The sequence below is a fragment of the Eleutherodactylus coqui genome, chromosome 8 (genome assembly GCF_035609145.1).
Source record: "Eleutherodactylus coqui strain aEleCoq1 chromosome 8, aEleCoq1.hap1, whole genome shotgun sequence".
Lineage (NCBI taxonomy): Eukaryota > Metazoa > Chordata > Amphibia > Anura > Eleutherodactylidae > Eleutherodactylus > Eleutherodactylus coqui.
In genome coordinates, this window is record NC_089844.1 from 194,973,640 (window position 1) to 194,998,861 (window position 25,222).

At 44.8% G+C, this 25,222-nt stretch overlaps 1 protein-coding gene across 1 annotated transcript in view; it reads left to right on the plus strand.

Moving 5' to 3' along the window:
- The first annotated feature begins 4,880 nt into the window (after nucleotides 1-4,880).
- The window catches only part of CAVIN2 (caveolae associated protein 2), a 132,586-nt gene continuing 112,244 nt past the window's right edge, over nucleotides 4,881-25,222 (plus strand). The window contains exon 1 of the mRNA XM_066577161.1: nucleotides 4,881-5,619. Coding sequence (XP_066433258.1) covers nucleotides 5,125-5,619 — 495 coding nt within the window. The 5' untranslated portion in view covers nucleotides 4,881-5,124. The remainder of the gene's footprint in view (nucleotides 5,620-25,222) is intronic.

Sequence of the window (25,222 nt, forward strand, 5' to 3'; positions counted from 1 at the left end):
GCGGTGATTTCCCAGCCAGGAAATAAATTGGCGCAAGCCTGCTGTTAAACGTAGCTGGCTGCGTATGATTTTTTTTAAGTTCTCCACCCAGCACACACGTACCCAGAACGCTGAGGACTGTCAGAGGCAGGCCAAATAGAATTTTTTCCCTTTTTTTTTTTAAAGGAAAGGCCCACTGACTATATTCAATCAATAAAATATGTCTTCTGGCCCTGCCTACACAATTCTGTCCCTGGAGTATTACTGCAGGGCGCAATGCTCTGCACGGCCGATTTGGAAAAAAAAAAAAAGTGCAACACTGCTAACAGCAGCCTCCACACTACTGCACACGGTTAGATGTGGCCCTAAGAAGGACCGTTGGGGTTCTTGAAGCCTACACTAACTCCTAACACTCTCCCTGCCTAACCACCACTTCTGTCCCTGTAGTATTACTGCAGGGAGCAATGCTCTGCACGGCCGATATAGCAAAAAAAAAAATGTGCACCACTGCAAAAGGCAGCCTCCACAGTACTGCACACTGTTAGATGTGGCCCTAAGAAGGACCGTTGGGGTTCTTGAAGCCTACACTAACTCCTAACACTCTCCCTACAGCAGCTCCAACACGATACCACTGTCCCTGATCTCTGTCACAACACATCTGAGGCGAGCCGCGGGAGGGGCCGATTTTTATACTCGGGTGACACCTGATCTCCCCAGCCACTCACAGCAGGGGGGTGGTATAGGGCTTGAACGACGCAGGGGGAAGTTGTAATGCCTTCCCTGTCTTTCAATTGGCCAGAAAAGCGCGCTAACGTCTCAGAGATGAAAGTGAAAGTAACCCGAACATCGCGTGGTACTCGTTACGAGTAACGAGCATCCCGAACACCCTAATACTCTAACGAGTATCAAGCTCGGACGAGTACGTTTGCTCATCTCTACTCACCAAACATTGTGACTATTTTTAGCACAACAACTCTATCTGGCTAGTAGATTCATGTTTGAAGATCTGCAGTTCCAAGCAATATTGTATTAAGGAGCATCCATATTTTTCTGCATCTTTATTTATTTCGTGAGACTGGTGTGAAAAAGCAAATAGTGTGTAGAGCTACCCCAGTGGTGGGCAATTAATTTTCCCATGGGGCCACATGAGAAATTGGAATGGTTTTAGAAGGCCAGACCAACAAATTCCCCGCTATGTCTTCGACCCGTCTCGTTATAGTTCGCCTGGAGAGGGGCACATTTGCGAATGCTTCTTTTTTCTCAGGACAAATTAGCGCTGCAGAGTCCACCAAACATTCTTTGACAAACTCCCCATCAGAGAATGGCTTACTGTTTCTTGCAATTTTGTAGGATACTACAAAGCAGGTCTTTACGGCTGCATCCCTGGATGAGTGAAGCTTTTTAAAAAATCCTTGCTGACTTTGCAGTTTTGCTAGCAAATCTTCAGATACCCGTGCCCGCTCTGCCTCCGTCAAGTTCTTGTATTTCTCTCCGTGTTTAGTCTCATAATGGCGATGCAAATTGTAATCTTTAAATACAGCTATCTGCTCTCCACAAACTAAACACACAGCTTTACCTTTGGTTTCAGTAAATAGATATTTAGAAGTCCATTCTTTGTTAAAAACTCGGCATTCTGCATCAATTTTTCTTTTTTTAATGTTAGCCGCCATATTTAAGGGTTAACAGCTAACCTCGGAAAATAGATTTTTTTAATACACAGTAGTATGCTCCTAGGAGAGGGCACAGAGAGCTGCCCCAAGAAGAGAGATTAAAAAGTGAATATTATTAGTATTATTATTCTAATTACAATGCAAAGGGAAAAGTCCTGACACTTACCAATGACGAGCGTGGAACGATTGTCCTGGCACTCCCCAAGGTCCGCAACGAGCATCCTGGCACTCAGAAGTTACAGTGGCATCACTTACTCAGCATCGGGAAGCAGTGAAACTACAAACTCCGAAGCCTTGTCCATTTTGTTAACTTATGTGCTGTTTAATAAAGTTATTCAAGCCTACGTCATTGGTAGAGGTGCTTGAATAAGTAAGGCCTGAATAACTATTAGCACAGCACAGAAGTGAACAAAATGGACAAGGCTTCGGAGTGCATAGTTTCGCTGCTTCCCGTTGCTGACACCGGACTCATTGGTGAGTCACCAGGACACTCTTTGCGGGCCGGTCCGAGCTATTCAGCGGGCCGGATGTGGCCCGCGGGCCGTGCTTTGCCCAGGTCTGAGCTACCCTATTATGGTGCCTGAGGGCTTTAAAGGTTGTTGTAGTGCCATTGGAGTAGTGGTATATTAGTACAAATGTGGTGCCCAACCAGATGGATGCCTTACTGGAAGCCGGAATGCAAAGATACAATTTGAAAAAAAAACTAGTAGATAAAGCAGACTAAAGAGCAGAAGAAAAATCCAGCTTTTCTTTTATTATGTAAATGAGCATGCTAAACATGTTTTTGGGTAGCAGGCCTCTTTATCAGTAGTGCTGGAACATACACAGCTGAGAGATGTGTCTTGTTGGACTGTACAAACAGTATCTTGCCAAAGGAACCCCTATCAGTAGAATGGATGATGTCTTATTAGTATATCAGGTGTCCTAAATTATGCTACATGGAGGTGTCAGCGGTACTGGTGTATTATGCTGCCACCGGAAGTTTGGGGTGCTGCCATAAGACAGCAGTTGTCAGAAATGTCGACGCTCCCATTTTGTGATTGGCTGAGGGCGTGCCAATCATTGACAACGTCTGGCCCAGCGTTACACCTGAAGAACAGAGGATGGTGGCTGCGGCAGCGGGAGCAGCAGGAGCACCAGAGCCAGCCGAACAACACATAAAAAGAGGGGCAGCATTGGGGGCGTCTGCGGCGGCATCAGCAGCACTGCGGAACCACACAGCAAAAGGGCAGCATTATGAGGCTCGACGGCCGCAAGTTTAGCCCAGTGTCGGCGGGGGCACATGGCCAGGCGGCTGCAGGGAGAAGGTGGGCCAGGAGCAAAGTGCATGGGCACATGGGCAGGACAGTGTTGGTGGGGGGAGATGGTCATCTGGCCGCAGGGGGAAGGGGGCCCTGAGGCGCTGTGTGAGGACCGGGGTGGCCGGGAGCCCCATGTCAGCAGCAGGGGTCACCGGCACACAAGCCTACAGTGTACTGTTGCAGGGTGATGGGGGAGAGAGTGGAGCGGAGCCGTCAGCGGAGGAGTGGTCTATCAGAGGAAAATCACCATGTGGCAATTTGTGCCAGGGATGGAGGGTTAGGGTGAGGGGTAAGTGTAACAGTTAGACTTATATTATAAAATTAAGGCCAACTGGTACACTTACCCCTCACCCAAACCCTCCATCCCTGTCAGAAATCATGGCAGGCTGCTCTCTGCCTCTTCACACCTCTGCTAGGTCCACAGCCAATCAGGATATGGGGGTGTGACAGGGGCGTTCCTCCTGTCAAACCCCTAGCTTCTGGCGGCGTCAAGGTACACCAGTAACAGTGTTAGCTATAGCCTGTGATGGGAACTGCACACTATAGGACAAACAGGTTATGCAGTGGAACACAAGCCATCCACTGTGAAGTACAGGGCATCAGCCCATCTACAATAGAAGAACATTCAGTGGAGTGACAAATCAGGCTACTGCTCTTCAGATCAGGTGGCTGTATCAGATGTGGAGGATCTCGGAGAAAACCTTATGCCTGAGTGTTTTCTGACAACAGTTAAGTGCAGCGGAGGTTATGGTCTGAGGATGGTTTACGTGGCATGGCCCGTTAATTGTAATGACAAGAACCATCAACATGGAGCTGTTCCTTGACATTCTAGACAATATTGTGCTGCTGACAATGTGGCAGTACTCTGGGGATGGGTCAGCCATACTTCCCACAAGAAAATGTACCTTGTCACACATCCAACACTGTTTTACTGTGGTTTGAGGATATGGATGTTCCACTATTCGACTGGCACCAAGTCCTGACCTGAACCCTACTGAACATCTCTGGGATGAACTGATGCATTGAATCAAGAAATATGAACAGTGTCCATCTTCTTTAAGAGAAGTCATCAGACGTTTGCAGGATGAATGCAGGGAAATACCAGCTGAAGTGTATCAGCACATAGTAAGAAGCATACCATGGAGAGTATCCAATGTCATTAGGGCCCAGGGAGCCCCAGTAAGTATTAAGATATGGATATTAATACTTCTTTTGCTCAGGTGTTCCACAACTTTTTGTAGGATAGATGGGCTGTATGAGGATTAGGGAACACACACAGCCCCCAGCTGCATAGAGAAGCAGCTATGTAAATGCATTTAGATTGCTGCTTCACATAATTAAAGTAAAGTGTGTTCTTTATTTTCATCTTCTGACTGCTTTATTGGATGACTGCACCATACACCAGTTTTTCTTTCTGTTCCATGTCAATGATACTCTGTGCTGCAAATGTAATATAGTATTGCATGTTACTGGTTAAATTAGGGAAATGTCACAGCGAAGCCATTCACTACAAGAGGGAGATAAACTTCCAAATACCGCACCCCCTGGCCCCCCTCTCTCTAGAAGAACTCTGTGAAAGCTGAGATCTCTAACCTATATTTGTAAGGAAAAAGAAATGTAGATGTGAACCACATCATGAGTTATTCCCTTGGCAGGCGCAAACAATACTTCTCTCTGAAAATAACTTCATCCAGGAAAAAAACATGCTCAGTGTTCCAGTGTATCATAGCAGCCAGCCAAAAGTTTTCCCCTGCAGCCAAGAGAAGCAGAGATGGCTCTTGGCCAACATAGGGTGTTTTCTGTGCCTGCATGAAGTCATTACTGAACTATGGCATGTTAAAGAAAAAAAACGTAAACCTGCACATCTAGGAGTGCCGTGACATGGAGTGTGTGCTCGGAAACACCCCAAGAGCTGAAAAGTTTGGATAATTCACATTTCACCTCCCAGTGGGTGGAGCAGAGGCTTAAAAGAGAAGCTGGAATGTAGTTGCTGGCAGAGTTTTCTGCAGACTTGTGTGTCATACTAGCCTATCAAAGCAAACACTTATCAAAGGAGAAGCCAGGGAAGAGAACATCTGCTACTTTTACGGCAAACTTATTTAGTGTATCTCATAAGAAACCTCAAGAGGGAAAGTGAAGCAGCTGCGCAGTGTGATTTGTGAACATCTGTGAACATGGAGGAAGATGCAATTCAAATAGAGAAGAGCAACGAAGAGTTTCAGAAGAGCGCTGATCATGAGAGCCAGGAGTTGGTGGTGCCCAGCCACAGCCCTGCTGAGTCCCCCAGCTCCAGCCCTACACCCCAGCAACTAATGGCGGACTCCATCAAAGACAGCAATCAAGTCAACGCCATCACAGTCCTCACCCTGCTGGATAAACTAGTGAACATGCTGGACTCAGTGCAAGAGAACCAGCACAAAATGGAAAAGAGGCAGATTGAAATAGAAAACTCAGTTAAGGGCATCCAAAATGATATTACCAAACTATCAAAAAGTCACACCTCCACCAGCAACACCGTCAGCAAACTTCTGGAGAAATCCCGCAAAGTCAGCGCCAACATGAGAGATGTCAAGGATCGCATGGATAAGCAGACTGTGCAGGTGAAGAAGCTGGAGAACAACCACAATCAGCTCTTGAGAAGAAACAATTTCAAAGTGTTGATCTTCCAGGTCAGTTACATCGAAATTGCACAAAATGTAATCTTTTCTTAAAATAAGTCTTTGAAAATAGCATACTTTGTGGAGCTTATGTGTATAACATGTAGGGACTGGTACATGACCCCTCCCTGTTCGTATGTCAAATAATAGTGTGTATGACCGCCTCAAATCCAATCATTCAAACTGAACACTCGCTTTAAGAGGTGGTGGAATGGGTGCGGCGTTCGTGCATTAAACTGTAGAAAAAGCAGAAGAAATTAATCACACGTTGCAGCTGAATCTTAGATGGATTTCACGATTTGGCCCACATTTGTTAAGCAGGTTGTCACAAATTCTGCGAATAAAAAATGTCGCAATGAATGATGTGCAACCCTTTAGAGGTAAAATCTCTGACTTTAATCGTCGCTTGCCAAGTGATTAGAAAATGGGTGTGCCGTCCAAAAGTGACGCGGCTTAGGACAAAATTCTTAGGCTGCTTTCAGACAATTGTATTTTAACTGCGCATTTGGCCCATGTTTGGGGACTGTATTACGGAGCTAATGTAAATCTTTCTATCTATTTTCGGTGGCATATTTTTCATGGCCATTTTTGTGTATTTGCCTTCGTTTTTCCATCCTTTTATATTGTGCAAATACTGATCAGTATTTACACAGTAAAAAGTAAAATATAGGAAGGCAAATGTGGTTGTAATGTCATCTGAAACACGTCCATAATATGCATCCATATCAAGGCGTGTTTGCATACGGTCATCTGAAACTGGCCTTATGTGGAATAAGCGAAAGTGGTGCAAAAACAGAACTTTCTCAGTATCTGCTCCAAATGTGCTCTTTACTTGTGGGCCATTGACCTAACTCTATGCTGCATTTCTGCACCTGCTGTGAACTGGCCACATTCATTACATGAGCACTTTCTGCTTTATTTTACATATACATTATGGATGACAACTATCTTTTGTGTCATCCTGTGAAAGTTTATAATGGAAATCATAAAGTCAGGATGAAACATTTTTGGCACCATTGCTAAGCAAAATGTGCATGTGCACAGATATAGCAAAGTTTATAACTCAGAATGCATGGCTTACCTGTTCAATTACAAGGGACTTTGTTGTGTTAAAGGGGTTGTCCCGCGATAGCAAGTTGTGTTCAGCACTTCTGTATGGCCATATTAATGCACTTTGTAATATACATCGTGCATTAAATATTGGCCATACAGAAGTTATACACTTACCCCCTCCGGTGCTGGCATCCCCGTCTCCATGACGCCGACCAAAGCTGCCTTCTGCCTGGATTAGACGCGCTTGCGCTGAAGGGGCCGCTCCAGCGTGCTCACGCCGCACAGGTCTTCTGCGCATGCGCAGAAGACCTCTGCAGAGCGAGCACGCCAGAGCCGGACAGAAGAGGGCAGACAGCGCAAGCGCGTCTAATCCAGGGAGAAGGCAGCTTTGGTCGGCGCCATGGAGACGGGGATGCCAGCACCGGAGGGGGTAAGTGTATAACTTCTGTATGGCCAATATTTAATGCACGATGTATATTACAAAGTGCATTAAAGTACTTGACAAAGACTCTTGTAGTCGAAACGTTGTGTTTTTCTGTCTGGGAGGAAAGAAATAAAGAAACTTCATTGCTTTGCACCTTGATCTGCTGTTTCCACTACTTCATGACCATTTATCTATAGACAGTGAGAGTCGCGGGTCCAAGTGCGGAGTGTGAAAAGTCCATCTTACACTTGGACAACACACAGATGGGAATTATGCTCTTCTGAATAACTGCTTAGAAACAACTTTAAAAATCTGCAGCAAATTCAAAGCATCGTCCAGTTTTTTGGACCTTCAACATGCCTTAAAGGGGTTGTCTCGCGGCAGCAAGTGGGTCTATACACTTCTGTATGGCCATATTAATGCACTTTGTAATGTACATTGTGCATTAAATATGAGCCATACAGAAGTTATTCACTTACCTGCTCCGTTGCTAGCGTCCCCGTTGCCATGGTTCCGTCTAACTTCGGTGTCTTCTTGCTTTTTTAGACGCGCTTGCGCAGATGGATCTTCTCCCTTCGGCTGGTCTTGGAAGCATCGGCGTTTTGGCTCCGCCCCCTTGTACGCATCATCGCGTAGCTCCGCCCCCGTCACGTGCCGATTCCAGCCAATTAGGAGGCTGGAACCGGCACACGTCATGGGGCGGAGCTACGTGATGATGCGTACAAGGGGGCGGAGCCAAAACGCCGATGCTTCCAAGACCAGCCGATGCTTCCAAGACCAGCCGAAGGGAGAAGATCCATCTGCGCAAGCGCGTCTAAAAAAGCAAGAAGACACCGAAGTTAGACGGAACCATGGCAACGGGGAAGCTAGCAACGGAGCAGGTAAGTGAATAACTTCTGTATGGCTCATATTTAATGCACGATGTATATTACAAAGTGCATTAATATGGCCATACAGAAGTGTATAACCCCACTTGCTTTCGCGAGACAACCCCTTTAACTATTGCAGATCTTTGCAGTGATGCTCCCCTATTCCAATCCTTTATTAGCCAAATCCACACAAAGAGCTGCATGCTGTGTGTGAACTTGATTTTAGGTTATTTTTGCAACACAAAGCAAAAACTTCACACGCACTTTGCATTGTAGCAGACCACTTAAAGGGGTTGTCTCGCGAAAGCACGTGGGGTTAAGTACTTCTGTATGGCCATATTAATGCACTTTGTAATATACATCGTGCATTAAATATGAGCCATACAGAAGTTATTCACTTACCTTCCCTGCGCTGGCGTCCCCGTCTCCATGGCTCCGTCTAATTTCAGCGTCTAATCTCCCGATTAGACGCGCTTGCGCAGAAGGGTCTTCTCCCATCTCTTCGGCCCGGCACGAGCTGCATTCTGGCCCCGCCCCCTTGTACGCGTCATCGCGTAGCTCCGCCCATAGCGTGCGCCGATTCCAGCCTCCTGATTAGCTGGAATCGGCACATTGACGGGGGCGGAGCTACGTGATGACGCGTACAAGTGGGCGCGGCCAGGCTGAAGAGATGGGAGAAGACCCTTCTGCGCAAGCGCGTCTAATCGGGAGATTAGACGCTGAAATTAGACGGAGCCATGGAGACGGGGACGCCAGCGCAGGGAAGGTAAGTGAATAACTTCTGTATGGCTCATATTTAATGCACGATGTATATTACAAAGTGCATTAATATGGCCATACAGAAGTGCTGAACCCCACTTGCTTTCGCGAGACAACCCCTTTAATGCATGTTTGTGTCCTTGCAGCATAGATATAAATTAGGGCTGTCACATAGCAGTCAACGTGATCTGCTCTCTATGCTGTTGTATCACTAGCAGTGAGGGGCTGATGGTGCACATTGATACGTTGCACCAGCACTATTGAGAATGGGTGGCCGTTTTACTTTAGCACAAAGTGGGGGCACTCCAGCAAATATGTAGGTGAAGGATGGATGGATGATTTTTGCATGAACTCTATAAGTGATGTCTGCTCCCTTCCCGTAGGCTGTAACTGCAAGTATGCGTCCATGAGCTCTTCGGTATATATGGACTCGGCATATCTGTGTGTTGGCTCTGGTTTTACATGGACAGCACACAGCCTGAAATGATGGCCATGTGCCTTTAGCCTTAGGCTAAATTCAGATGGGCGTATTGTAACACATCCCTAATACAGATCCATTATACGGCCCTGCTATTGATGACATTACAACTGCATGTCATCAGTATTTGCTTTGTATTTGCCTCTGCGTTTGCTGTCATTGGCTTTATTTTCCACTTGTTAAATATGCAACCACATTTGCCCTATAGAAAATAATGCCAATACAGAGGCAAAACAGGTCATGCAGCGCTTTTAAGACAGAGCCATGAAAAATTTGGTCATGTGAATAGATACCTAGATTTACATTAGCTCCACATTACGGTCCATAGAAAATATGCCAGCTTGAAGGCGCCAGTTAGGGTGCTCTTTTCTGTGGCTAGATGTTGGCTTTCAGGTACAAGAAGTCTGCTTTTATGTGGCGGCCTTACATACTTTCAGAGCAGTTTTCACACTATGGCGTTCTCTGATGGCGTCCTTTTCAATCACTGTCTCATAAACTCCTAGTTGGCACTGCGAAAAAGTATGAGAAATACTCAGGTAAAGAATGTGTGAATATAAAGAACCACAGCAGATATTGCAGTCCAAACCCCTCCCGCCCCCCAAAAGTGTGCCTGAAGAATGCCTTACCGTAGTTTCAATTATCTCAGAATAGCCATTTGTAAACTTCCCAGTGATTCTTCATACGTATATTCTATCACTACTTTATATTTATGTAATCAGAGAAGTTTACGCCTCTGACCTATAAAGAATCTCTTCATAACACATTCTCATCCAGCTTTTCCTTTTCCCTTTGTGCAGATATCGTGCGCTCTAGTTAATCATGAATAATTCTGACCAAAAATGGAAAAGTTGAATCTCAACCTCTCCACTCCGAGTATTTTACCATGTGTTCAATCCTGCTTAGCATTTCTTAGTTTAACCCATCACTGCGTCCGTCTTCCCACTTAGACTTGCTACAGCTTTTACATGGAGATCAGGGGTGTTATTATTTTCTCTGAGGGCCACATCAGCCTTATGGTTGCCGTCAAAGGGCCAATTGAAATTGTAAGACTCAAAATCCCACCGTATATTGTCCTCATTACCACTGACGCTGCCTCATAGCACACGAGACAGACCTCTTTCTGCTTTCAAGCACAAACATGTATTCGCTTTCCTATCTTTCATGACATTGCCTTCCTTCAGCATCAATCTTTTTCTTCCACCAGAGATGTTATGGTGCATCACCTAAGTAAAAGACTAAGATGTCCCCTTCCACCCCTTTAGCACCAAGCAGTGTCTCCAATGATGCTTCTCTTGGGGCCCTGCATAGGAAGAGTTGGCTGGGGAAGGGGCAGATGGCCCCCTATTAGGTAGATGCTCCTAGTAGGTAATTCCACCCCCCACCACTGTTAGATAGGTGCCCCCAGTAAGAAGGTAATTTCTCCATAGCTATGAAGTTGTATGAGAGTTTTCAGTATTAGGCGCACCACAGCTCCCTCCAGCCTGCTGCAGCCAGTGTGTGCTAAATTACCAACTTGTGGAGGTGCCGACTGTTTTACGATGTTCTCAGTGGCTCCTAGCTTACTGGCTGCTACTCCATACCCCTTACGATAAAACCCCGGTTTGTTCATTAATTCTCTGGTTCTAACCACTGAATCTTTCCGGATTATGCTGAATACTAGGCTCCTGACCTCAGATTCGTTACTTGATTTTGCCCTTTGCTTGGACCTCATTGCTGAAGTTGTGCTGTCAACCCTGATCACTGCTAGTTTCTTGGTTATGTCCCAGTTCACAGCATCAGGAACCACCGGGACCATCTGTGCAAGTAACGCCTTGGAGTCCAGCAGCAAAGACCTTATGTTGCTTGGAGGCGTCAAGGGTGAAAATCAGGGTTCCACAAGTGCTGTTTTCTTAGATAGCGAAAAGTCAAATCAGTGTGTGCAAGGTGGATCCACATCCACCTTCCTGACAGCAGCATTGGTGCAAGTCAGCGTCTGACCTTTCAGCAGGCCTTACAACATGATTGGAAATATAAACAAAAGCCAGTGTCTTCTCCAGAAGCAAGATCTAACCAGGTACAGACTGTACAAAAGGCTTGGAGGAATACTGCCTTCCAGTAGGTGGCGCTGCATAGGTATTGTTTCATTTTGCCATTTACATATTTTTCAAAGGAGCAAGCATTAATTTATAATTATCCTCACACCTTCTAGGATAGTGGTGGCAAACCTATGGCACACGTGCTAGAGGCGGCACGCAGAGCCCTCCCTGCTGGTACGTGCTGCCGTTGCCCGCTCATTACGTTAGTGAATACCAGCAGGGGCCGCGTATCCTCCTCTTCCCTCCCCTGACGCCTCCCACCTGGTTCAGCGAAAGCAGGATAGGAGGAATCCGGCAGCACACTGGCATCACAGTGTGCACCTGGGATCAGCACCAAGCAGAGCAGGGGGGTAAGTATATGGGTCATGGGGTGGGTGGGTGGGTGGGTGCTATTACTACTGGGGCCACTGTGGTGGGAAGGGGGTTACTATTACTACTAGGGATGCTGTGGGAGGGTCACTATTACTACTGGGGACACTACTACTACTGGGGACGCTGTGGGGGGCTTCAAATGCATTGGGGTTCTTGTGTGTGGAAATTTCAATCCCTGTAAAATGAATGGTGTTTTGTTGCTGGCATTCACACCTTGCCTCAGGCAGCATTGAGGCACCCCAGGGTATCAGTCACAAGATGATCATGGCTTTCCTACACTTCCTATAGAATTAGTTCATTATGCTCGTGGCAGAACTGCACATAATCTTAATCTATATATATATATATATATATATATATATATATATATATATATATATATATATATATAAATAAAGATGAAAGCCCTCACTGACTCACTCACTGACTGACTCGCCAAGATTTCTCCAACTTCCCGATGTCGTAGAAACATGAATTTTGGCACAAGCATAGATTATCTCCAAAATAGGAAAAGTAATTGGGTCCCAACTCGATTATTCAATTCTAGCGCAAAAGCATTAGCGTCGAAATTTAACGTACATAATCTAATTCTCTCACTTCCCAATGTCATAGAAACTTAAATTTGGCACGAGCATTGATTATGTCATAAATAGGAAAAGCTAATGGGTCCCAACTCGATTATTCAATTCTATGCGCAAAAGAATTAGCATCCAAATTTTACGTACGGAATGTAATTTTCTCACTTTCCGGTGTCATAGAAACGTAAATTTGGCACGAGCATTGATTATGTCATAAATAGGAAAAGCTAATGGGTCCCAACTCGATTATTCAATTCTTAGCGCAAAAGAATTAGCGTCCAAATTTTACGTACGGGATCTAATTCTCTCACATCCCGATGTCGTAGAAACATGAAATTTGGCATGAGCATTGATAATGTCATAAATAGGAAAAGTTAATAGGTCCCAACTCGATTATTGAATTTTAAGCGCAAAATAATTAGCATCCAAATTTTATGTACGGAATCTAATTGTCTCACTTCCAGGTGTCATAGAAACTTGAAATTTGGCAAGGGCATTGATTGTGTCAAATATTGGAAAAGTTAATGGGTCCCAACTCGATTATTCAATTCTATGCGCAAAAGAATTAGCGTCCAAATTTTACGTACGTAATCTAATTTTCTTATTTGAAATTTAGCACGGGCATTGATTATTATGTCATACATAGGAAAAGTTAATGGGTCCTAACTCTATTATTCAATTGTAAGCGCAAAAGAATTAGCGCCCAAATTTTACATACGGAATCTAATTCTCTCACTTTCCGATGTCAGAGAAACTTGAAATTTGGCATGAGCATTGATTATTTCATAAATAGGAAAAGTTAATGGGTCCCAACTCAATTGTTCAATTCTAAGCGCAAAAGAATTACCGTCCAAATTTTACGTTCGGAATCTAATTCTTTCACTTCCCGTTGTCGTAGAAACATGAAATTTGCCATGAGCATTGATTATGTCATAAAGAGGAAAAGTTAGTGGGTCCCAACTCGATTATTCAATTCTAAGTGCAAAAGAATTTGCGTCCAAATTTTACGTACGCAATCTAATTCTCTCACTTCCTGATGTCATCTATATATATAAAATTGAATGTATGTCTGTCTGTGTGTCTGTCTGTCTGTTTGTCCTTTATGCGCTACTACACCATTCATCCGATCGCCATGAAACTTCGGGAAGTTGTTGAGTACACTCCTGGGAAGATTATAGGCATAGTACAACTATCCTACGATAGGTGGCGCGCGTGCAAGCGTCGTAGACAGTTATGCCCCCCAGACAAAGATCGTTTGATTTCCATCTCAAGCACGAAAGCAAAAGGCATTACGAGCAACGGGATGAGTGTTCAACCAGAAAATGATGCATCCGCCGAACGTTTCGCAAGACAATTGCTGGATATTGAGAATGCTGAGGTAAAATGAAAGCTGTGCTGTGATTGGTTGCTATTTCTTATACTGCTGAGGTAACATGAAAGCTGCGCTGTGATTGGTGGCTACTTCTTATACTACTGAGGTTGCATGAAAGCTGTGCTGTGATTCGTTGTTATATTTTATACCACTGAGGTAACATGAAAGCTGCGCTGTGATTGGTTGCTATATATAATACCGCAGAGGTAATATGAAAGCTGCACTGTGATTGGTTGCTATTTTTTATATTGCTGAGGCAGAATAAAAGGTGCGCTGTGATTGGTTGTTATTTCTCTTACTGATCAGGTAACATGAAAGCTGCGCTGTGATTGGTTGTTATATTTTATACTGCTAAGGTAACATGAAAGCTGCGCTGTGATTGGTTGTTATATATTATACCACTGAGGTAACATGAAAGCTGCGCTGTGATTGGTTGTTATCTAGATATATAAAAACAAATGTATGTATGTCTGTCTGTCTTCGCAGCAACGCACAACGGGTAAGCTAGTTTTATATAAAGGAAACATCGCATGGTTACCTCCGGTGGTTTTTCCTGGGTAACGCAGAGAACTATGCAAAATGGTGAACATATGTTTTTCCTCAGTATCTCTAAAGTAACCATGACTTCATAAGATTTTCCGTGTGAACACCAGATAAACACCAGTACCAAATTAACTCGGGCAAAGCCGGGTATATCAGCTAGTCTATACATATAGGGTTGACATTACTGTCTCCTTAGTGCCATATATTTGGATGATAGCAGTAGTGTAATGAGAGAACTATGAATGAAGCCATGCATTGTGCCTATAGCACTGCTTGCAGATATTTGTGTGGGCCCTCCATATGGCAGAGGTTAGGAAAAAATTGACTTGTGTCGCATTTCCGTATGTGGTGTAGAATCCCAGCTCCAAATATTTGACATTCCTCTTGAGCAATCGAAGCGGCCCAGAACAAGACTAAGCTACATTGTTGTGACACTGACAGATAGACGGCAACTTGTTGCTTGCTGCCTTTCACGGAAGCATTTCCCACCGACAGGCCTACAAATCATTTTCACATTTTCACTTTTTTCCCATTGAATTGAGGCTTTTACCAAATATATCCCTAATGCAGCAGCTTACTAAGCGTCTGCGTGTATACGCTGTTGCTAGCTTGGCCAGGGCTTCTCTATGGACTCCCTACTTAGGACTTATAGGTACAACTGTATTTGTACTCCATTTCTCCGTTCTCACACATTGAAATCATGCCTATCCTGAAAAAAGTTTAGATGGATCCTTAGACTATAAGTGGTGATCTAAGCAAGTCCTAAAGACCGAGAAGAAATAGTTATCTAGCATGTCTGGGGAAAAAAATAGTGAACCTTTATGTGGGGCTTACTGTAATTGGCACTTCATGATGCACAACTCCCAACGTTTGAACAATGAAAAAGGTGACAACTTTTTGCAGTGCAACTGGAACACTGCATTTTTTTTTCATTAGGCCATGCTCCTTTTGCGCTAAGCCATGCCTATTAGTGACACTCTCACGGTAAAAGTATACCTCTAAATAATAGTCTGATACTAGTTCTACACAGGGATAGTGATTATAGTGCAGTTACCTTCATTGATCACAGGTGACCTTTCTTCTGATTGCATTTGTCCATTTCAGCTTTTCCTCTGTCTGGGCCCAGACCACTGTGAAGACTACTTCAAGCCAGTAGTCATCTCTGCACACACTCCCAATCCTATTACTATTCCCACTTCCCCTCTCAATATCCCCTGCAAAGTTACAAAGTAATAGTGGCCCCCTCTAGCCTCGAGTCATCTCTGCACTGACTCCTGATTCCACAGTTATCCCCAATAGACACCTGTGGCCCCACCAAGTAACAGTGCTCCCTCTGTGCCCCTTCCTATAGTGCCCCCAATTATAGTGGCCCCTCTCTACTTACTCCTACAGCAGTAAAGCCATTGTCCTCGTGTCAGGGAAGGTAAGGTAAGGTGATGCAAAAACCATGATATGGTGCTGCCAATAGTTAAAAAAAACAAACAATGTTTATTTAAGGACACAGAAGTGTAGGTGCATCATCTTGTCACCACCAGGAAGTAGGAGTGGAGGCATGATTGACAGGGCGGTGATGCCCCTAGTTCCTGATTGGCTGGCAGCTGCCTTCCCTTCCTCGGCCTTACAGGTCCTGCCAGTCACTGAGAATGTTGTCCGGGCACCTGTCAAGGAAGATACTTCATCAGGAAAGCTACTCAGCTCCCCAACTGCCACTCAGCAGCAGCGGCGGTCACAGGTGCTGAAGGTAGCGGAGACAGGGAAGCAGTACCAGACACCAGCCTCCCATTTCCCTTTTACTGGCCCTGCTGTAACTCTCTGGCAGCTGTAGTCTCTCACCTCCACTCCCCTTACCGGCCCCACTGTCACTCTCCCCGGTGTTGAGGGAGGTGATCGTCTGGCTCCTGAAGCAGTGGGGCTGCTGCCGCTGCCATAAGCAGGTGGGGGCTAAGGAGGGAGTGTGCAGGGAGGCTTCAGTGAAGGGGAGTGGCTGAGCTCTGTTGCATCATCACTCCTCTGTCACAGCAGAAAGAGAAAACACTCAGAAGTCACAATACACAGTTGTGGGTGGCAGGAGATGGAAGTTGTTTCAGAGACACTGATAGCAGTAGAATCTGTTGTGATTTTTTTCCCTGGGCTGGAGGGTTAGGGTTAGTTTTCCTGGAAGGCTTAGATTATTACCTTTAAATGCTTCCATGTTACACCTGTTACATGGAAGCATTTACAGCAAATAACCTAAGCCTAACAGCAGAGCCAACCCTAACACTCCAGGCCAGACAAAATCCCTACAGACACTGCAAAGACCTTCAGGAATTCAGCCAATCAGGAGCTAATGGTGTGACAGGGGCATTTTTCAATGCAAGCCCTGTCAAAGCCCTAGCTTCCTGGTGGTGACAAGGTACAATAATACTGGTGCATCACAGCATAGGGAAGTGATGAGCAACCTTTTGAGCTCAGTGTGCCAAAATTTGCCAAAAAAACAAGCATAACTCGGGTGGTGTGTCACTTCAAGAAAAAAATCCATAAATTTACGATATTTATAGTTTAAATAACAAAAAAGTATAATTTAATATAGAACTGTATTTAGTAAACCTAAAACACCCATAGAACAGGCCCTTGCCTCTCCCAGCCTCCCCCTCACGTATCTTAGTAATGATGAGCCCCCAACAGTGACAGAGCCCCCCACAGCAGCCCTCAGCAGTGACAGCACCCCCCAGCAGCGACGGTGCCCCCCCAGCAGGAACAGCAGACCCCCCAGCAGCGACAGTGGCCCCCACAGCAGTGACAGTGCCCCCCCAGACCCACATACTTACCCCATTTAAATTTTATAATGGGCTAGCTGTTGGAGGCGTTTTTATGGTCATGTTAAAACCGCATTGGTGGTGGTAAAGCCTGTTACCTTACAGTAGACCATTCTTTCATAAATGCCTACAAAATTAATTGATTGCAATTCAAATTTTAAATGGGAAACCCCATGTGTCCTGTATGAACAAAGAAGCACAATATATCATCAGTCTAAGGAATAAAAAAAACATTCTGATTAGAGCCCAGCTGAGATGTAGACCTGGGAATGAGAGCCCGGAAATGAGAGCCCGGAACCTCCGGATTCGGGAAAGTTCTGGATTTGCTCTTCTTCCTTTCTTTGTCCTTTGCTGGGCAATTTAAATTATAAGAGAGCTAAATTATGTAATTGGCAGCATATATACTGCGACCTGATAACATGGATGTGCTATGAAGACTTGTCACAACAATTTTTCTTATTGATTCCTAGAGAACAATTTTCTACAACAGAAGCGGAACGATCGTTAATGCGCTCTGCTTTAGTGCAGAACTCGCACTGATATATATAAGCACAAATGTGCAGTCACACGCCACACTATGCAGATACAGCATTGCCCCAGGTAAAAGATGATTTAACCAATTGTGAGCTAAACCTACCACACAGAGCCAGCACTCAAGCCATTGTCTGTCAACTTAATTTGATACTACTCTAAACTTTCATTCTTTCACTCTTTTACCATGACTATCTGCATTATGTAATCATCCCTTCTGTCCTGCTGCCTATTATTCCCAATCTTTGTCAGTACTACCGTCACCCATGGCAACCATTCGCCTCCCTACCTGACACTTATCTAAAGGAGATCATACATATTCCTCTGCTCTGACTAAATATGCCACAGTATCATACTGACGCTATCTTATGGCACACACTTAGGGTAGCCAACATATCATCAAGACACAGAGGACATGGCATGGAGGGTTCTGACTATTCCTACGCAATTCAGAGAAGGCACTAATCACTGGTGTTGTGTACTACAATGAGTGCAAGCATTGGGATGCTAGGTAAAAGGTACAACTATGGGAGGTGAGAAGCCAAGATGGCGTTTGAGCGGCGGCCGAAGGTATTACAGCAGGTACTAAAATGGCCGCATGCCATAACTGGCACTAAGATGGCCTCTAGGGACATGGCCTGACTAAGAGTACTATCAAGCCAGGCAAGCATCTAGCCATGCTTTGTGTTAAATGCCAACAGGTCCCTCATCTGACACATATCTACTAAAATTGCGCTCGTCACTCCTTCTATAAAAGTTAAATTCAGAGCTCTACCAGCATCCTCCCATCGTGTAGGATGGGGGTAAATATGATGATGACCTCTGACAATTTCAGGGCTGTCATAAATAGCGTTCCCCAGACTCCCCAATACTCTGAAAAGAAATGCTATTCTTTTCATTTTGTTCTTACTGAGGAGGTCGAGGGGGAAGGGATGTGGATTTCTTCACCAGGTTGAGATGGAGACCACCTAATTTGGACCCCCCTTTTGTAGCGGACTGGAACCCCCTCAGCACACTGACCCTGCTCTGCCTGTGTTACCTTTTTACAGTGAGACTGGTGAATCCTGGTCTGCCTTTCGGCAATCTTTATTGCAGTAGGAGTAGTCAGGAGTTCCTGGTAGGGTCCTTCCCACTTTGGGGTCTTCCAGTTCTTTTTCTTTATTCCCTTGATGAGGACCCAATCACCTGGTATTATTTCCCTTAGTAATGCTTTAGCCACTGTGGCTGCATCCCACTGACCTGTGGGAAACATCTATCCACTTGGATAAAGCATCTATAATAACTAGACAATATTTTTGACCTTCACACTTGTTTAATTCAATATAATTTATACAAATATGCAGAATAGATACTGAGGTGTTGGAAAATACTCCTTTTAAGTCCTATATTCCCTTGTGCATTGTGTGTTAGCAGAAACAATACAGGACAAAACCCCCATTTTTTTTTAGAGTAATTTGTGAAGCCATCCACTGTGAATAATTTAGATATGAGTGCAACCATATCCCTCCTGTTGAGACATGGCAGGGGCCATGGCTCAATACTGCTACATATCTAAATAGTGACCTTTTTGCCCTTTGCCCACTGACAGGCCTTAGGCAGAGCTACCATTTCCGCTGTCTGCGAAGAGTAGGCACTACTACCCAGCTATTTTGGCCTCTTATATTGTAACCACAGCATACAGTTGCATTGCTGCCATCGAAGTTCTTCCTGGATGACCCATCTACAAAGAGAGTATTCAGTATCTACAAGAGTTATATCCTGGAGATCTGGTCTAGGTAACACATTTTGTGCCATCTCTCCTAGACAGTTGTGTGGAGTACCGTCTGAAGAAATAGGAAGTAAGGTAGATGGATTGAGTGAAGTACATCTCTCCATTATCAGGGGTGGCTGTGAGCAGTAGTGTCATGCAGGAGGGATATATGACAGGTTATACCCCAAATATTTAACAGTTTGCTGACAGTATTGGAGTTTCTTCCTGTTTACTTTATGGACTTGCTCATAGAGAAACCTCAAGAGTGCGACTGCATCCCCCATACAATTCTCCCCACTGTCTGCTGCTAGCTATCAACATACAGTAGTAGCTGACTACCTCTAGGAGGCTGGAACTGGTCTTTGTTTGCTGACATACCCTGGGAGAAAATTTGGGGGGATTCACAACAACCCTGAGGTTCTCTGGTGAAGATATACCTAATTTTGTCATATCATCGCATCTCAACAAATTTACTGGACATATTTGAGACAATATAATCTGACATTTCACAAGCTTATTTGTCTCTGGATCTGTTATAACGGGTTCAGAGAAGGATTCCCTGTGGGTCCGGCCATTAACCCCTCTTACCATGGTATGACTGTTATTACATTTTACATTGGTACATATTGGGATGTATTAATGTCCTGGTGGCTCCTGAGTCCACCAGGAAAGTAATCATCCGCCCATTTACCTGGAGATCCATCTCAGGCAGTAGAAATTGCCAAGAGATCCTCCAAGTGTTGTACATCCACCCCTTCTAGTCATTTTTCCCTAAGGTGCCTGAAACATTGTTTCTCAGGACATTCTCGGGTAAAATCACCAGATTTCCTATAATTCCAACACATTTAACTCCCCGAGCTGCATCCCACTTCTGCTTTTTCCTCTGCCTCTACTTCCATGTCCTCTCGCTGTCGAATGACCTCTCTGACTTTCCTGAACCATCATATCACATTCTTCTCCCTGTATAAAAAAATCTTACTTTCCCCCCTTTTCTTTGTAAAACTTTTCTGCATGTTGTGTATATTACAAAACATATTGCATTGATCCCGTCCTAAGGGTAACCATATATTTTATTATATAACCTCCTATTTCATTCTTTACTCCACTTACAAACACATTTTTTAATTGCTGATTATATGCAGCTTAAGGATCATCTCTCTCTTCCTGATTTCCCTCTGGTGCCTCTGGTCCACTATAGATGTCAATTTTTTCCTTCAGTCTTTGATAATATTGATCTACATCCTCATCATTTTTCTGAGTACATCAATTTATCTTCACCCAATTCGTCCTTCTAGCCCACCAGTTCCTAAATCTTTGAATGAGATTGTTTGTTCCTTCTATTAAATCGTGATTATCACGTGAAAGGGGTCTACCATCTCCTCCCCTCCCATTCCCTTCTACAGAACTCCAATCTGGCCCTAGAATTCTTCTAGCTGCTCTCTCTATTTCTTCCCCATTCAATTTGTAATTTCTCATTAACCCTCTGAATTGTTCATCAAACCTTCGGGGGTCTATTTTTTATATGGGCTTGACAGTTTGGGGCTTCTTTTAACCAGGCTTCAGCAGTAGATAATCCGTATTTCTGCTGACCTTTAGCTGACTTTATCCGTATTTTATCACATGATTTTTTACAACTAGGGACTTCTAATTTATTTTTAATCTATATTTCTTTTTCCACTTGTCACAATATTAGACAGTCATGATTCAACTTGTACATGTATTTAACTCCTTCAACGACTTCCTGTCATTGTTAACAACAGATTAAGACAGACAGATTCATTGGTATATAGAAAAGGTTTCGTTTAACCCCTTCACTACTTATACTAGCAGAATGCTATATCTTCCTAGTCTACAATTTAATAGCAAAAACAATTAACTGATACATTGATCTACAATTTTCTTAACAAACAGCCCCCTGCTAAATATCACCTGCTTAACACAGAAAGTGCAGAGCTAGTTAAAAAAGATTAAAATCAACAAATTGCCAGGTCCAGATGGAATACACCCAAGGGTTCTAGGGTAACTAAGTGATGTGAAAGAGAGACTACTATTTCTTAGATTTAGCGACTCTATTTAAACCAGGGTTGTACCACTGGATTGCCAATGCAGCTCCAATATACAAAAAGGGGTCTATAATAGAGCCTGGTAACTACAGGGCAGTAAGTCTGACTTGGGTAGAAAAATGGCAAATGAAGTTCAATATTGATAAATCTAAGGTTATGCACATTGCCAGGAGAAATGGATGTCACCAATATACACTAAATGGGGTACTGCTAGGGAACAGTGATATGAAAAAAGATCTGGGGGTACTGGTTGACTGCAGACTTAACTGGAACAATCAATGCCAGTTAGCTACTGAAAAAAGCAAATAAAGTCTTGGCGTGCATTAAAAGCGGCATAGGGGCGAGGGACGACAACATTATTCTTGCGTTCTAAGAACGTGCAACCTCAATTACATAAATCAAAGGCACAACTGTGCAAAAGGAAACAAACTAAAGGGGAATGCTCTCCCTATCGTCCCCTAACCCGGGAGGGGGCCCTGCCTACTCGGCAGACTGACTGCGCTGATAAGTGTGAGCCTGCACTCGAGCCTCGGCCACTGACCGGTCCCTATCAGGGAGCCCTAGCAGAAAACAAAAGGAGAAACAAAACAAAACCAAACAGCAAAGAACTTAGCTTATAATGGAGAGCTTCCACCACTTTGTGTTGCTCCGCCGCTGTCCAACATAGGACTGAAGTTAATTGACCAGCACAGGAGTAACAGTTAGCACTGTTTGAATAGGAGCAGAGCTACTTAGCACCAGGTGCTGACTGACATTAATCTTGCAACCACCACACCCCTCAGCTCCAGGAGAGGTAGGAATGCTGCTAAACCCTGGTCTGGCCTGAAAGCAAGGTGGGAACCTCAGAACGGCTGCAACAGTACCTCCCCTTTTAGGAGGGGTCCCAGGACCCTTAAGATCAGGACGACCAGGGTTTGATCTGTGAAATTTTTTGACCAAAATGTGACTTATTACCAACTGCTGCTCCCCATCCGCTAGCACAGGAGCCGGGGGTGGAGGGTCATTCCCAGGATTGATGAATCTTTTGAGCAGAGATTTGTTGAAAACATTGTTAATTTTCATTGCCCTGGGAAGGCCACCACGTTAATCTTCTCAATTATTTTAAACGGACCGATAAATCGCGGGCCTAGTTTAGCGGATGGTTGTTGATTTTTATATTTCTGGTAGACAACCAAACCAAGTCTCCAACACGGAATTCCGCCCCCTCTGGGCAGTGACTGTTAGCAACTCGCTTTCTCCGCTGAACTGCTCGCCGTAACTCTCTCTGGACCTCGGCCATAATAAGCCCAGAAGAATCCGGCTGCCCCGGTGCCGGAGCCGTAGCAACACATTTCTTCAATTTCTGAACCCTCTCAGGATCCATCTTAAGACCCTCTTGGGTATAAGCTTTGAGCATCAGTCTCTCAGGAGGGGGTATGCGGCTCCTGGGGAACTCGTAGTCAGGGAGAAGTTTAATAGCACAATCCCCCTGTCTGTGCAGTGGTAATTTGTCTGCCCCCACTGGGGGAAGCCCCTCAGAGAGGTCGGCGATGACTTCCGGCAGCTCTTCTGTCTGAGTAGAAGCTATATCAACAGAAACGCAACCGGACAGACAACCAGGGCTCCATTCAACAATGTCCCCCTTCTCCCAGTCTACTACCGGGTTGTGTAGACGTAGCCAAGGCAGCCCCAAGACTACTTGCGAAGGGAGGGATTCTATGACATATAATGTTATAATCTCCCTGTGGAACAGCCCAACCTTTAAACGGACGTTAGGCACACAAAACCTCAGACTTCTCTGCGATAGTGGAGCAGCATCAATGGTGGATACGGGGATGGAAAACTCCAGAGCCTTCATCTCCAAGCCTAAACGTCTAACCGTCTCCCGATGTATTAAATTAATACTAGCTCCACAACCCAGAAGGACTCTTATGGGGCTGCCCACACTATCAGACAGGATCTCAGCAGGAAGCACCAGTCTGGAGAGTGATATCCAGGCAATTTGATGGCCTAGAGGGACCCCCTCAGTAATCTCCCGGTCATCAAGTCCTGGCTGGCAATTATGACGGGGACAACACTTAGCCATGCGACCAATGCGGTTACAGGAAAAGCAACAAACTTTACCCTGTACTTTGTTCCCATTCCTAGCCCTGGCAGCCAGAGACCCCAACTGCATGGACTCCTCCACATCCGCTGATAAGAAGCCAGAATCTATAGAGAGTTTCTGATGTCTGTCCCTGATCCGTCTCCCAGCTTTGATAGCCAGAGACATGGCCTCATCAAGACTGCGGGGTACTGGATAACCTACCAGTACATTCTTGATTTTATTGGATAGACCCCAATGGAACTGGCTTTTTAAAGCAGGGTCATTCCACTGGGTTTCTGCTGCCCAATGTCGAAACCCAGCACAATAATCTTCGACAGAGGAGTCTCCCTGTCGTAAACGTCTGATATTCCCTTCAGCCACCGATATCTTGTCTGGGTCGTCATAGATTAGCCCCAATGCAGCAAAAAAAGTCATCCACCGAGTCCAAGGCCTCAGACGTTGGGGGTAATGAAAAAGCCCATGCCAGCGGCGCCCCCTGCAGTCTGGACATGACAATGCCCACCTTCTGGGCGTCGTCCCCTGAAGACACTGGACGCAGTCTAAAGTAGAGCTTACAGGCATCGCGAAAGGATCCGAATTTCTGCCTATCCCCAGAAAAACGGTCGGGTAGCTCAATTTTTGGTTCCTTGCTGGGAACCTGCAGTGCAGTTTGTCGCTGTTTAATCTCCGCGAGCTCCGCAGCCAGCATGCCAAACTGGTGCGACAAAACCTCAAGGGGATTCATAGTAACAGCACAGAATCTCCCTGAGTAGGTAAGGGCTGGTCAATCTGTTGCGTCCTAAGAACGTGCAACCTCAATTACATAAATCAAAGGCACAACTGTGCAAAAGGAAACAAAAACTAAAGGGGAATGCTCTCCCTATCGTCCCCTAACCCGGGAGGGGGCCCTCCCTACTCGGCAGACAGACCGCGCTGATAAGTGCGAGCCTGCACTCGAGCCTCGGCCACTGACCGGTCCCTATCAGGGAGCCCTAGCAGAAAACAAAAGGAGAAACAAAACCAAACCAAACAGCAAAGAACTTAGCTTCCACCACTCTGTGTTGCTCCACCGCTGTCCAACATAGGACTGAAGTTAATTGACCAGCACAGGAGTAACAGTTAGCACTGCTTAAATAGGAGCAGAGCTACTTAGCACCAGGTGCTGACTGACATTAATCTTGCAACCACCATACCGCTCAGCTCCAGGAGAGGTAGGAATGCTGCTAAGCCCTGGTCTGGCCTGAAAGCAAGGTGGGAACCTCAGAACGGCTGCAACAATTATTCTCCCACTAAATAAGGCACTTGTCAGGCCTCACATGGAATACTTTGTACAATTCTGGACACCGGTACTCAGGAAAGACATTGCCGGGGATTCAAAAAAGGGTAAAGGGTAATTAAGGGTAAATTAATAAACAGAATACAAGGACTGGAATACGCAGAGAGGCTTTCAAAATTGGGATTATTCACAGTGAAAAAAGACAGCTAAAGGGCGACCAAATAACTATGTATAAATATATTAGGGGGCAATACAAGGATCTTTCCTATGATCTGTTTATAGCCAGGGCTGTGACGGTAACAAGAGGGCATCCTCTACATCTAGAGGTAAGAAGGTTTTCATCATCAACATAGAAGGGCGTTCTTTACTGTATGAGCTGTGAGACTGTGGAACTCTCTGCCAAAGGAAAAGGTGATGACAAAATCAATGGAGGAGTTTAAGAGGGGGCTAGACGTCATTTTGAAGCGCTACGACATTACAGGATATAGACATTAAATAACCAGCGAAGTTGTCGATCCGGGTCTTGGAGTCATGTAGGAACTTCCGAGCATTGATCCAGGGATTATTCTGACTGCCATTATAGAGTCGGGAAATTTTTTTTTTTTTCCCCAA